This window comes from Oryzias latipes, chromosome 15 (assembly GCF_053564925.1).
Source record: "Oryzias latipes strain Hd-rR chromosome 15, Olatipes_Hd-rR_3.1".
Taxonomy (NCBI): domain Eukaryota; kingdom Metazoa; phylum Chordata; class Actinopteri; order Beloniformes; family Adrianichthyidae; genus Oryzias; species Oryzias latipes.
Window position 1 is genome coordinate 14,835,488 of NC_136251.1, and position 13,484 is coordinate 14,848,971.

At 48.3% G+C, this 13,484-nt stretch overlaps 1 protein-coding gene across 2 annotated transcripts; it reads left to right on the forward strand.

Annotated features, from left to right (window-relative positions):
* The first annotated feature begins 612 nt into the window (after positions 1-612).
* znf318 (zinc finger protein 318) lies at positions 613-12,847 on the forward strand. 2 transcript variants are annotated; one of them, XM_078931485.1, is made up of 12 exons: positions 613-2,516; positions 3,341-3,435; positions 3,511-3,964; positions 4,202-5,396; positions 5,486-5,580; positions 5,652-5,751; positions 6,531-6,826; positions 8,354-8,542; positions 8,661-8,754; positions 9,258-9,376; positions 9,482-10,805; positions 10,848-12,847. In XM_078931485.1, the coding sequence occupies exons 1-12, from the start codon at positions 2,271-2,273 to the stop codon at positions 12,296-12,298; spliced, it is 5,658 nt and encodes a 1,885-aa protein (XP_078787611.1). In that variant the 5' UTR covers positions 613-2,270; the 3' UTR covers positions 12,299-12,847. The 2 variants fall into 2 exon arrangements, with proteins under 2 accessions (XP_078787611.1, XP_023819144.1); XM_023963376.2 differs by having other exon boundaries at positions 9,482-12,847.
* The last annotated feature ends 637 nt before the right edge of the window (positions 12,848-13,484 follow it).

Consider the following 13,484-nt stretch of genomic DNA (forward strand, 5'->3'; position numbering starts at 1 on the left):
AGACCCTGAAACATCCAGAAGGTTCAAGGAATACAAGTGAGCTCTGGTGATTACGCAAAGTTCTGACCTGATTGTGTCACAGTTCTGCCCACCATTGCAAAGCGAGAATGGATAGGACCAGGAAAGAATACATCGCAGAGACTGAGGGACATTTTTTGTTGGATGTTTTGGAGAGAAACAGTGTGACGTGGTTTGAACATGTTGAAAGGAGATTTAGTGATTTTGTTGGTAAGAGGATGCTGAGATTGGAACTACCGGGAAAGAGGTCTGGAGAAAGCCCAAAGGTTCATGGATGTAGTACAGGGGTGGACATAAGGGTGATGGTGTGAGTGAGGGGGACGCAGAGGATAGGATGAAGCCCATGATTCACTGTGGTAACTCCTAAAGGCAGCAGCAGCTGCTGAAAGACAAAAGACAAAATCTATTATTTTTATATTAAGACGATTAAGAATAGTTTTCAGCTACGGGTAAATGATTTGTAATAAAACATTGAAGGATGTTTTAAAGTGGATCAGCAGCTTTGGTGTGACTAAATATGAACCCGATTCTAACTGCTGTAATAGATTAGTCTGTGTGTGATAAGCAGCCTCTGTGTTTTTTATCAAATCAGAATCAGAAGTACTTTATTGATCCCACACGTGAGAAATGTGTGCGTTGCCATAGCAATAAACATCAGAGAATGGAATACTTTAAAAAACAAAAATGTTGCAGAAATGTAAACAAATAAGGCGGTATAATTTAAAGACTATTTACAAACTGGTAAACAGGTAACAATGTCCAAAATGTGCAAAAAAGTGGAAAAGTCCTCTGCTACACTGTGAGTTATTGTAGAGTTGAATTATGTTGGGTAGGAAGGATTTCCGGTATCGGACAGTTTTTGAGCGGAGGTGTCTGAGCCTCGTGGAGAAGGAGCTCCGCTGTTTGTCCAGAACAGGGTAGAGAGGATGGTCTGGGTTGTCCATGATGGATAAGATCTTGTTCAGTGACCTCCTCTTCATCACTGCTTCAAACGTTTCCAGTTTGCAGCCAGTGACAGAAGAACCCGCCTTCCTGATCAGCTTGTTCAGTCTGTTGGTGTCACTGACTGCAATGCTGCTTCCCCAGCAGACCACAGAGGAGAACAAGGTTCTGGCCACCACAGACTGGTAGAAGATCTCCAGCATCTTGCTGCACACATTAAAGGACCTCAGCTTCCTTAGGAAGTAGAGTGTGCTGCAGGCCTTTTTGTTCACAGCAGTACAGTGGCTCCTCCAGCTCAGTCTGCTGTCAATGGTCACTCTCAGGTATTTGTACTCCTCCACCACCTCCAAATCCCTGCCCAGGATGCAGAGAGGCTGCAAGACTGTCCCCTTCCTTCTGAAGTCGATCACCATTTCCCTGGTCTTGTCCACGTTGAGCAGCTGATGACTCTCTCCAGCCCACTCCATAAAGCTCAGAAACACCCATTGCCCAGATTCCTCCAGGACAGCAGAGGAACAACCAGCCCCCTCATTGAATTGGCACCATGGTTGGTCTTGACTCTCTTCATTCACCCTTGCTCAGAGTAAATATGTTCAAGTAGTCACTTTCCGACTTTTCCTCTCAGTGTCCGCTGCACAGGCTGCTCAGAAGATAATACTCAGATGTTATAATAGGAGAACCAACAGACATACGGTTCATTATTTCATTAAATTCCTGGTCGAACATTTATGAGTTTCAGTAGAACAAAGAGATGCAAAGACAATTTAATGAATTTCTTCTTAGGTTTGAGGCACTGCTGCATTTGTTGAGATTTGTGTATAAGTAGATGTACCCTGATTTTATAAGTAGATGTACCCTGGTTTTACACAAATGCCATACATGATGTACATCTGAGCGTCGGTGATTGGAAAATGCCATGAGACAGTTTTCCAACTATGACATCAGTGCAGAAATGCATCATCTAAACGTAGGGAGGGAGGAGTAAAATAATGACAGAAAGCCGAGTCTGTCACAGCTTCAAACTATACATCACAATACAATTCCCTTACTGGTAGACAGAAAATTAGCCATAACTAGAAGCTACAGTAGCTGCAGTACATCCCTTCCCTGAAGAGGCCAGCAGCGTGCTCGGTACAGTTTGCTGCAGAAAAAGAAGAAGTATGGTTTGCACATGCGCAGTAGCAGAAAGTGCCGTTTGTCTGGTCCAAACAAAATCTGGAGATATTTCCCCGTCCTTCCGGCGTTAAAAAGCCGTCGCGGGCTCTGGCCCGCCATCACCTGCATCCTCTGCGGCTTTTCAGCTGAAAAACATGTTCCGCGGTCGCCCTCCTCCCAGGGGGGCCTATCCGCCGCCGTTCGAAGGCCGAGGTCCGCCAAGGCCGTACCTGGGTCCAGGTTACCGGGAAGAAAGGGGCCGACCCTCGTACCACCATGACTATCAGGACCACGGACACCCGGACTCCTTCCGCCGCTCCCCGCCGCGTAGACGGTATCCCTCGCCGGGCGCAGGGAGTCACCGCAGCGGGGAGTATTGGTCTGCTGGTCCGCCAATTGAGGTGAGCGCGCGGGATTTTTAGCGCACGAAATCCTCACTGGCTTGCCTTATGGCTGTCTCTGCGGGCGAGCACGCGGCCGGCCGTTGATGCTTGTAGAGCCCGCAGAGGTGCATTCAGAAATAACGGATTGTAACCGCGAGACAAAACCGTCCGGCGAGGGGGAGGATGCCCCCCCTACAGAATGATAGCATTCAAACAAACTCATCATGTTAGCTAGAACACATTTCAAAACATCATCAGAACATTGTTTACATGCTATGTGAATCAGCAATGTAATCATCAAAAATAATCCCTTGCTTTTTAGTAACTATGTCAATGAACTGCGACCCCAATCAGAAATGGCAATTCCCACCTCCACCTACGGGGGGCAGTAGCAGCAGAAATGCATTCTATTTGCCCAAAAGCTAAAGGACAACAACTCTGTTTTGAGCATCACCACCCACTAAGTGGAAACTAAACTAAATTTCTCTAACGTGACTGTAGTGGAGCTGATCCTCAGCCACTTTCTCCATTTTTTATCTCTCGATAAAAAGTATCTTGGATACAGGAGTTCAGGGATTAGGGGAGAGCAGGGTCCATGACGTCCTGTAAGATGAGGGAGGAAGACTTGAAGGTGAAGCTGACATGAAGCAGGGTTGTCTAGGCCCCCCAGCCTAGCTTTTTGAGAATGACCTCTGGAGTGATCTGGGTCTGTTTGACCCATCTTAGTCTTGGGGGTGTTTCTGTTTAGCCCTCCAGGTTCTGAAATTAAGGAAGGAAGAACTGCTTAGGATGGGTGTAGGGGTCCGACTGATCATCAGCCTGAAGTGCTCTTTGTCTTTCAGAGGGGTCCGCCTCCACTGGACCACAACCTGGTCATCACCGTTGGCAACGAGCTGATAGACCCACCAGGCCCCTCCCCTTCCCACCACCCTGACAGGTACATCACAGGTGTAGGCACGTTGACCAAAGTTTGACCACGCATGCTCATTTAGCTTCCTGGTGTTTCCGACAGAGATTACTCCCGAACCGAGCGGGCAAGGAGCAGGGGGCGGAGCCGTCCTCGCAGCTGCAGTCCAGACAGAGGTCGGGACAAAAGCCGGGGGCGTAGCAAAAGCCGACACCGAGGGCAGAGCCGCAGTCCAGACCAAAGCCGGGCCAAAAGCCGTGGGCGGAGCAAGAGCCGGCCACGCAGCAGATCTAGGTCCAGATCTAGGTCCAGATCAAGAGGCAGGAGCCGAGGAAGAAGCCATGGGCGGAGCCATGCTCGCAGTAAGAGTCGACAGCGCAGCAGCTCCAGCAGCAGCTCCAGTTCCAGTAGCTACAACCAGGAAGAGAAGAGCTCCAACAAAGACTTCAAGGAGCTGCAAAGGGCCCGGCGCAGGCAAGAGTTGGAGGAGATGCTGACCCAACCCACCAAGTCCATTCTAAAGAAGCGCAACAACTCAGACGATTCTCCGTCTGTCAGGGTAGGTCTGCATCCCGACAGGTTCTGAAGGGTCCACGGGATGCTTCATTTCTTGACATAAAAGGATGTGGAAACCCTAAGTCTCCCTCGGGATTGGGGAGGGAGTGGGTCTGTAAAGATCTTTTGGTTTTAATTCTGGATAAGAGCTCTGGTTGTAAGTTCTGTTGTGCTCTCTTATTTTCCACACCTCAAGAGCTGTTTTTTGTTCTGCTTACAATCATCTGTTTCTGTGCGGCAGAGCTCCCTCTCCCCCCAAGGCCCGGGTGGTTCTAACATGTCCCGAATGGCAGAGCAGCTGCTGCAGGCTGTCAAGAGCACCGATCCACACGCCATGGCCTCCATGCTGGCAGAGCTGCAGTCTGACCCACACATGGCCCAGCGGGCCGGCCTCGACAAGGAGATTCGGGAGATCCTGAACCTCCTGGCGGGGACTGTACCAACAGCCACAAGCACAGAGAAAAAGGTTGAGGAGATCGATGACGAGGAGAAGTTCCTGTACGGGGACTCAGAAGACCCCAAACCTCCCATAGCAGTGGAGCCAGTTCACAATCCCAGCTTGGACTTGTTTGGAGAAGTGACTGAGGATTCTCTGTACATGGACCCACCCCCCCACAGAGCCGCCGTGGGCAACACCTACTCAAGCTCTACCACTCATCTCCAGTCTCTTCCTACTACGAATGAGGTGAAAACCAGCTATGTGAGCAGACCCATCATTGGACCCGACCAGAACATCAGGGTCCAGGTCCCCAACCCCGCCTACCCCCCAGGGACAGAACCTCTGGAGGAAGAGGAGCGGAAGGCGCTGGAGGAGTACGAGAAGATTCAGGACCTGCTAAAGACCATTGGGCTGGACCTGGGGGTGACAGAAATTAGCAAAATGGCTGCCAGGACCAAAGAGCGACTCCATGGCAACAAACCTCCTCCAAAGACACCTACGCGCCGGCGACGCCAGTCATCCAGCAGCTCTGGTGGCAGCCCCCAGGGTCGGTGGAGGCGGAGCTGTAGTGGCAGCTCCAGCAGCAGCAATCAAAGCTGTGGACGGCGGAGAGAGGGGGGGCGCGGCTGGAGCAGTGACGAGGAGGGCAGGAAGGGTGGGGCTCCGCCTAAAAGAAGCAAAGATCGAGAAGCCACTGAGATGCAGGCCGAGCCAGTGAAACCTGTAGAATTTAACCCCCCAGCCCCTCCCCTCACTGGCATGCCCATTCCTACATACCCTCCTCCACAGATCCATGGAATCATGCCCCCCAACTTCCCCCCACCACCCTTTGGCCAGTATGGAAACTACATGGCTTACATGCACCAGCAGTGGCCTCCCATGTATCCTCCTCCTCCTAGCATGCCAGTGCCCCCCCAGACCAGCACCGATGCCTACCCCCCACCCCTGCCCTACAATCAGCCCTGTGCCAAAGGAGCCCCCACCCTAGAGCAAAAAGGTGAGACACACAAACACTTGAATCTCCACATAAGTCCTGGCGGAGTGTCTTGGTGACATCACTGCGTCATCTGTTTCCTGTCCCTTTAGGGTCAGCCAAGGCTGATCACGTGGAAGCAGAGCGGCGCAGCAGCCAGGACAGCAGAGTGTCAGACGAGATGAACACGGAGAGCCAGAAGCAGAAGGTACGGTGACCCTGGCTGATTCGCCATGGCTCACAGGGTGTGGTTCTGATTGGGTCTGTTCTTGTATTCAGGTTCTGGAGGAGCGGGAAAAACTGAAGCAGGAGAGGGAGATCCGGATGACCAAAAAGGAATACCTCATAAAAGAGCTGGAGCGGCTCAGGAAGCAGCAGGGTAGGCCAGTTTAGCTTCTTTCCGAGAGGAATGATTTGATTTGAAATGGTTTATTTCAAGTAATCAAAGTAAGAATAATGCACAAATCAATACAATCAGCAATTATACATTTATACAAAGATGTATCAACTTAGGATAAAGAGACATTAAATTAAAGATGGCATGAAAGGGAGTGGAAGGAAGCAAACTTATGTAATCTCACCCCTGTTCTACCGTTACCATTTTATTACATGATTTATCATTATCCGGTTCATAACATTTTATCAGATATCTGTGCCTTACCAACACAGTTTCAGGTCATTAAGAATACTTAAATATCAATACTCGCATGACAAAGATGAAGCACTTAATAATTATGTAAAATGGACAAAACTCTATTTTGGATATCAACATAGCAAATGCAGATCAGTTACCTAAAATATACGCAGATTATTATTCATTAGAAAAATCATCACTATGATTAAAAATAACACTATCAGAAAAAAATGAACATAAGAGTGTTTCAAAAATCGTCACAGCAAATGCAGGTCAAGTATCAAAAGTTTAAAAATATGTGCAGATTTTTATTCATTAGAGAAATCATGACTTTTTGGGGCTAAGTGAAGTGATATAATTAGAGATCAATCAATTTCACCATCTTCTATTATTGATTATTATTATTAATGGGGGTTTGTAAAGCTGTCAGAACTGGGCTGCAAGGTTCTGTCAGGGATCAGACATTTGTTTCAGGACCAGGTCCATGTCAGAAGCCTCTTCTCAATCTGTCCTGTCGTCTTCAGGCGAACTTCTAAGGAAGAAGCGCAGAGAGAAAGACGGACACAAAGACCCCCTTTTGCAGGAGATCAGCCGCCTGCAAGAGGAAGTCATGGTTCAGATATCCAACCTCCGCAAGGAGCACGAGGCTGCAGAGAAGAAACGCAGCGAAATCGAGAAGGTGGCGCTCATTCTTGGCCTGAATCCGTCAGACCGTCCTCGCAAGAGCAGCAAACCCACCGAGGTCCAGCAGCAGGAGCCACCACAGAAGAAGCAGAGCAGTCCTGAGAACCGGCAAGCGGCCAGCAGCTCTACAGTGAAGGTAAGCGGGTAATTCGGTTCTGGGTCAGATTGTCTGGAAGGACCAATGTCAGGGTACTTTCACATGACCCGACCACGGACCTAATATGGAGGTAGCTAGTTCTGAGGTTCTGGGGGTTTAGGTAAACTGCCTGTGACTTTGGAGACCTCCACCTGTTGCCATGGATTTGGTAAGGATTGTTTTTGTTTCTGCTGTCGGCTGTGATGTTTCTTTCCTGAGACGATGGATCCTTCACACACACAGCAGCAGGTTGTGACCTAAAAGCTCAACTGGTTCCCCAGCCTTTTGAAATATCGGGGGTTCCTCCTTTCTGTGGCGTTCTGAAATGACGTCCAGGCTCATCTCATGTATTGTAATGTATTGGCAGATTTACCATCAAGAAAAAGCATTTAAAAAGACTCCACGAGAAAAAAAAGACTTCTGCCAGATTAAAAGCCCTTTAGGGCAGAGTTCTCTGAGCCACTGAAAGGCTTTTCGTGTGAAAGGTTTCTGCTGCTTGTGACTTACTGCTTTACTTCCTGTTCTTCAACTGGACCGCTTCACGCCGTCGGCAGAACCTGCTGAGTTTGCATTTGATGGATCAGCTTTGAGAATGGTTTTTTTTTTTGATTGATGCAAAAACCGGACCCTTAGAAATCACTTAAAAATTCTTACCCCGTTGGCAGACTTTCTTTTAAATTGCCAAACAAGTCTGGCAATGGGGTAAAAAAACGTTTTATCAAGAATTCATGTTAAAAAATTCTAGTGACTAAATCTTGATATTATTTTTCTTGAAAGAAAAACGGAGGCAATTTTCGTCTTCTTGACTTTCCCAATACTACATTTTTGCAGTGCTGAGTCAGTCGGGTTTGCTCTCCTTTGTTCCACTTTACATTCTTAGCAAGGTAAAGCCCCTTAGAGCAGGGGGGATGTGCCCCCACGCGTTCAGTCAAACATTGCTAACATGCATAGTTGGGAGCCTTCAGGCTTCACCTCAGGACCACCATCCATACCCGTCTGCTAAATAACCTTTGAAGAATTTTTGCGCGTCTCGGTTTCAACAGCAGCATATTTGTAATGACATCTGTTTGTCAACTATAGATTTTGAGAAGAATAGCATTTCTGTGTAGTCTTATGAGGAAAACTATTATTCTTACTCAAACAGCTGCTTTGTTCAGCTGCCTTTAAACATCTCGCGTCTGCGTTTCCAAAACTGGAGAATTGCTCACTTCTAAATAAAACTCACTGTTCTGGAACAAAAATGCAGATTTTTGAAAACTTCCTCCTCAGGTGTAGAAACATCCTCTGGTTAATGGGGGTTAGTAGACTCTCGGAGTAAAGCACTCGCATTAGAAGCTTGCGTATTATTTAGCATTTGAGTTGCGCGTTCGGTTAGGGAATACCGTCGGAGCAACAAGCGACCGATGGCGCTGGCCCCCACCCGCTGAGCTGGAGTCCACAGAAGGTGAGGGACTTCCTGTCTCATTGCTGGAGCTGTTTGAAGGGTCCACTTTCTGCTCGGTTGATGCTTCTTCCTTTGTTTTTCAGACCAAAGAGACTCTGTCCCCGAGAAGGACGTCTCACGGCACGCCGCCTGCCACCACTGGCGCTCCTGCTCCAGCTCCCCACCCGTTTGAATACTACGATGCAGGCAACCACTGGTGCCAAAACTGTAACGTCACCTCTGGTTCCATGTTTGACTTTTTCACACACTTGCACTCAAAAGTGCACCGAAAGGTTTGTTCTGTGACGGCGTCATGGGTCCTTGTTTGAAATCAATCGTTTACTTTGATATTAATACCTGCACAGCCCTCGGCTGGTTTCCTTATCTTTTCAACACCCTGCTTCCCCACAGACGCTTGACCCGTATCACAGACCCTGGGCTTCAACTTCTACTAAAATCTCAAAGAGCGTAATGACAGAGGAGAAGCAGACCAAACCCGCTAAAGGTAATGGTGCCTCCCCAGTGCTCCTCTCCTCGTAACATCTTCATATTTGGGTTTGTGTGGTCTGTGAGCCTCTGAACCTTCTTAGCCGTCTTTCTTCCAGGTGGAGTTCAGAGTGGATTTTTGCTGCAGGTTCAGTCTCATAGTGAAATCAGGGCTAATGGACAGAGCACAGAGGACACTCCAGATGTCATTTCACTTGTTTTCATGTGTCAGCCTCCACTTCTGTGCAGCACCGTCTGGAACAGTGCTTTCACTCTCATACTGTTGGACTCCTCACAAGAAAACTTTGGCTCTTGAGCTGCTTCCACACTTTCCCAACCAGTTCCTGCTCTGAAATGACCCCCCCACCAGATCTTTACATTCTCTGTATACTTTGTAAGCTAGCTTCTCTCTGACCCACTTCTTATGCCAACAGGTTCTGAAATCAGAGCTTGAGGTAAACATCATTGCAGTTTATTTCCGTCACTACCTGACTGTTCATAGTGTGCTGTCTTTGTTTGCAGGTTCGGAGTTCATGGTTCCCGTCAGAGGCTTCTTCTGTCTGCTGTGTAAAGAGTTTTATGGAGATGCCATCTGTGCTGAGGAGCATGTGGTCACGCATGCTCACAATGAGAAGTACAAGGTATGCACCTGAAGGAAAAACCTGACGGCTTCCATGTTGCAGATCCTTTCATGGAGTTCTATGATTTGACTTCTGATTTGTCTTCCTTTGTGTCTCCTTCACCAGAAACAAATGTATGAAAACCCGCTGTACGAGCAGAGGAGGAACCTGGACAGGCAAGCGGGCCTGGCCATGGAGATGAGTGGCAAAAAGCGGAAGCATGAAGAAGACGAGAAAGGCAGCAAAGACATAGAAGAAAAGATCAAACACAAAAAGGACAGGAAGGACAAAGAGAAAAAGAGGGAGGAGGAGGAGACTGTGCAAAAGGAGGAGAAACCTAAAGTTAAGCAGGAAGAAGTTGAAGAAAAGCAGAAACTTGTTAAGAGAGACGAAGATCTAAAAAAGAGCATGGAAGAGGAGAAGCCCTCCTACAGCAGGAAGGAGGACAAAAGCAGGTACAGCAGAGAGGACGAAGACCGGGCAGCCCGCTACAGATATAGCAGAGACGAGGAGTACCGCTACCGCAGGGATAAAAGCGACCGATATGCAGATCGCCCAAAATACGATCCCAGTGAGAATCAGGACAGGTACAAGCATAAGTACTCTGATGTCAAATCCAGGGAGAGAGATGAAGGGAAGCCAAAGCCAGACTGGGACACTCCTAAAAAACCGGAGGCAGACAGACCAGAGGCAAAATCCGGTCCTCCTAAACCTTATGAACTGCCCAAAATCTTCTGTGGGCCTAGCCCGGCCATGAGGGCAAAGCTCCGCAAGCAGAGCCTGGAGGCTGCCAAACTAACTCCTGGAACCACAGGCCCCTCAATTGGGAAGTTTACCTGGAAGAAGAAGGAGAACCAGCTGGCTAAGGAAGCTCAGAGAGCAGCTGCAGAGTTCATGAAGGAGGACGAGATGGCATCGAGGCAGGAAAAAGCCTCCTCTGAGGACTCTTTCACAAATTATATGAATATTGCAAAGGAAATGACCCCAAAGTGTGAGGGGGAGCAAGGGTCGCCCTCAACGTCGTGGTCGGCCAACCGTGGACGAATCCGGCCAAACCTTCCCGCACCTGCCGCACAGCAGAGGAAACCTGCACTGACAGGAAAACCTGCACATCTGAACACCTTCCTCAACATCAGGCCCCAGGGGGGCAGTGTATCGGCCCCTGGTTCCAGCCCCATGGTAAGCCTTCCAAATGCTCCATTTTGCCCACCACCGCCTGCTCCACAGTTCATTAAACCTGGACCGTTTGAGCCAAAGGTTTTACCCATGCTCACTAAAGCAGAACCATTTGGGCCTAAACTTCCTCCCTCAATGTTAAGTCCTGCATCAGGGGGAGGTTCTTCTCTTCCACCTGTGTCTGTACCTTGTCCTGTAGTGTCAAAGCCACAGTTTTCTGAAGCAGTTCCTTCCCCACCAGTTCAATCAAAACCTGCACCAGTTCAGTCAAAGCCTGGACCAGTTCAGTTGATGCCTCCACCAGTTCAGTCAAAACCTGGACCAGTTCAGTTGATGCCTCCACCAGTTCAGTCAAAACCTGGACCAGTTCAGTCAAAACCTGGACCAGTTCAGTCAAAGCCTTCAACACCAGATCCTAAACCTACTTCACAGGAACCCAAACCTGCTCCATTTGAGTCAAAGCCTTCACAGATTGTGGTTAATCCCGCCCCAGAAGTATTCAAGCCCTCTCCTACTCTGTCAGAAACATCGAAACCTACAGGTGCTCAAAAAGAGGTGAAACCTTCATCTTCTCAAGCGAACACTGTACCTGCTGCTACCCCTAAGACTTCAACGGCTCAACCAGCAATGATTAAAATTGTGTCGGACGTGGCAGCCCCCGGTGTTCCTGAGAACGAGCAGACCCGTACTGTGTTTGTCAAGCCTCCACCCTTCATGTTCAAAGCCGAAGGCGCTCCAAAGTCTGAGAAGTTAAAGAGCAACCTGGCTGCAGCCGAAGCCAAGCAGTTATTTGGTATTTTCTACAACAGTGGTGGCCAGTCAGCCCCCTCCTCTTTCTCCAGACAAGAGAGCAACACCAGAGCTGAAAAAATCAGCAATGGAAATCCTCAGCTTAAAGCATCCGAGCCTCTTAAGGTACAGCCTCAAGCCCAACCAGAAACTCAAGTTAAACCACAGACCCAGCCAGACCCGTCAGTGCAATGCCAACAGAAACCACAGCTTCAACAAGAAGATAAACCCCAGACTCCATCTGGACCTCAGGTCCAACTGGGTTCTTCCAGCGTCTCCCAACCTTCTACCAAAGAATCAGTGTTTTCCGGAACAAACTCCAGCGACTCTCTACCAAGTCCTCAAAAACAGACCGACTCCAGCCTTCAGATCACATCGGTTTGGTCTCTTCAGTCCTCCACATCCTCAACCTTTGAGTTTGGGTCACCACAACCAGTCCAACCAGAACCAGCAGCTCCATTTGAAGTGCAGAGTTCCTCTCAAAATCAACCTCCCTCTCCTAAACTTGAATCACACACTGTCCCAAACAAGCTCTCAGAGCTGGAACCAACCTCTGAACCCCCGCCAACTCCTCAGTTTCAAACAGAACCTCAGTCGGAAGCCCAAGCAGATCACGATGCCGTGCCCCTACTAGAGGCATCTCCAGAATCTAAACCTAAACCTGGTCCCAGAAGCAGAGGTAAGGGTGCATCTACTAAGAAGCCCACTCCTCCGTCTGGGGCCACAAGGCAAACCCGTTCTCAGACCAGATACCAGACCCGCCATCAGCAGCAAATTCCATCTGAGCCGGAGCCTGAGCAGGCTTCAGGGGACCCTGATTCTACAAACGCGGACAGTAAGGGCGTGGAAATTTCAGATCCGGGATCTGGGACACAACTCACAGAGGATCAACCGGTGATTGAAGTGACTCCAGAAACTCTGGGCCTTCCGGCCGACATCACCTCCCTGGACTTTGAGTTTGATTTTAACTTTGAGTAGCTGCAGGGGCACTGTGGGCGTCTGAGTCAGGATCAGATTTAAGGAGTTCCAACTGGACTGAAGGCAGCTGCAAAACATGTGGGGGACTACAGATTGCAGAAGCTTTGACCCTCGGATGTTCTTACGGTCCAGAGTTTGGATTAACCTCACTCTTCTCCTGAGACATATTCTGGATCATTTTGATCTCCCCTGTTTTAGCCACACAAAACATGAACGGGTCACTGCTGAGGTTCTAAAAGAATTCACAGCTATGTTTTTATTTACTTTCACATTCATGTCTGTATTTAGGAGCTTTGCTGAATCTTTGGTGGACTCATGAAAACATGAGAGCCAAGACGGGTTCTGGAGACAAGTGCGATCGTTTCTTGTGATCTTCTACAGATAGAATCACGATGTGCGGTCATTATTTTCTTCCATGATTGATGACTGAGTTTCCTTCTTTGTCTATGATGTACTTAGCAGAAGCGTCAGCTCAGCCTGTCAACCCTTCCACCAGTTAGATTTGTTCTTTCCAGTCATGTTTTAATAAAAGTTGGTAGAGGAAAAGCAGCCAGTCTCTTCATGTCAATCACTGAAATCAGAGGTAGAATCTTTCCATGTCAGCTAACCGTTACACCAGGATTCTATGTGCTTTAGTTCTGGACTTTACCTGAATAAACGCACAGAGAGGAACTTTGCCGTTTACACTCCTGCCTGGTGCAACCACTTACTTACCTGAGGCATTTCCACTGGAGCAAGTGGGATTCAGGCACTGCAGGTTAAGCAAGGTAGTGCATGTGATGTGATGTTCCAACAACCAGGGATCCTCTAATCCATTAGCCTTCAATTGTTTCCCATCTGACATTAAACCTGCCCCCATTTGTGTACATTATTAAAGTAAAAATGAAGAAAAGGCTGAGAAGAAGCCTAGAGTCCTTGTGGTTTACCACATGATTGTTGAACTTAACCATTTTCAGTCTTTAGCAGTAGTTTTTTTTATCTATTTTTTCTGTTTTTTTTTTTTTTTTTACTTCCACATATCGGTTTTTAAACAGTGAAGCTTCGGGCAGATTGCAAACCTGAAGAGTTGGTGGTGTTCTGTTGCGTGGAGCAGGGACCACCACCAGCTGCTGTTCTGGGTGTAGACCTGGATCAGGAGCCAAGGAACAGCTTCTGTATGCCAAGCCTTTTTGATGGTTAGTTTTCA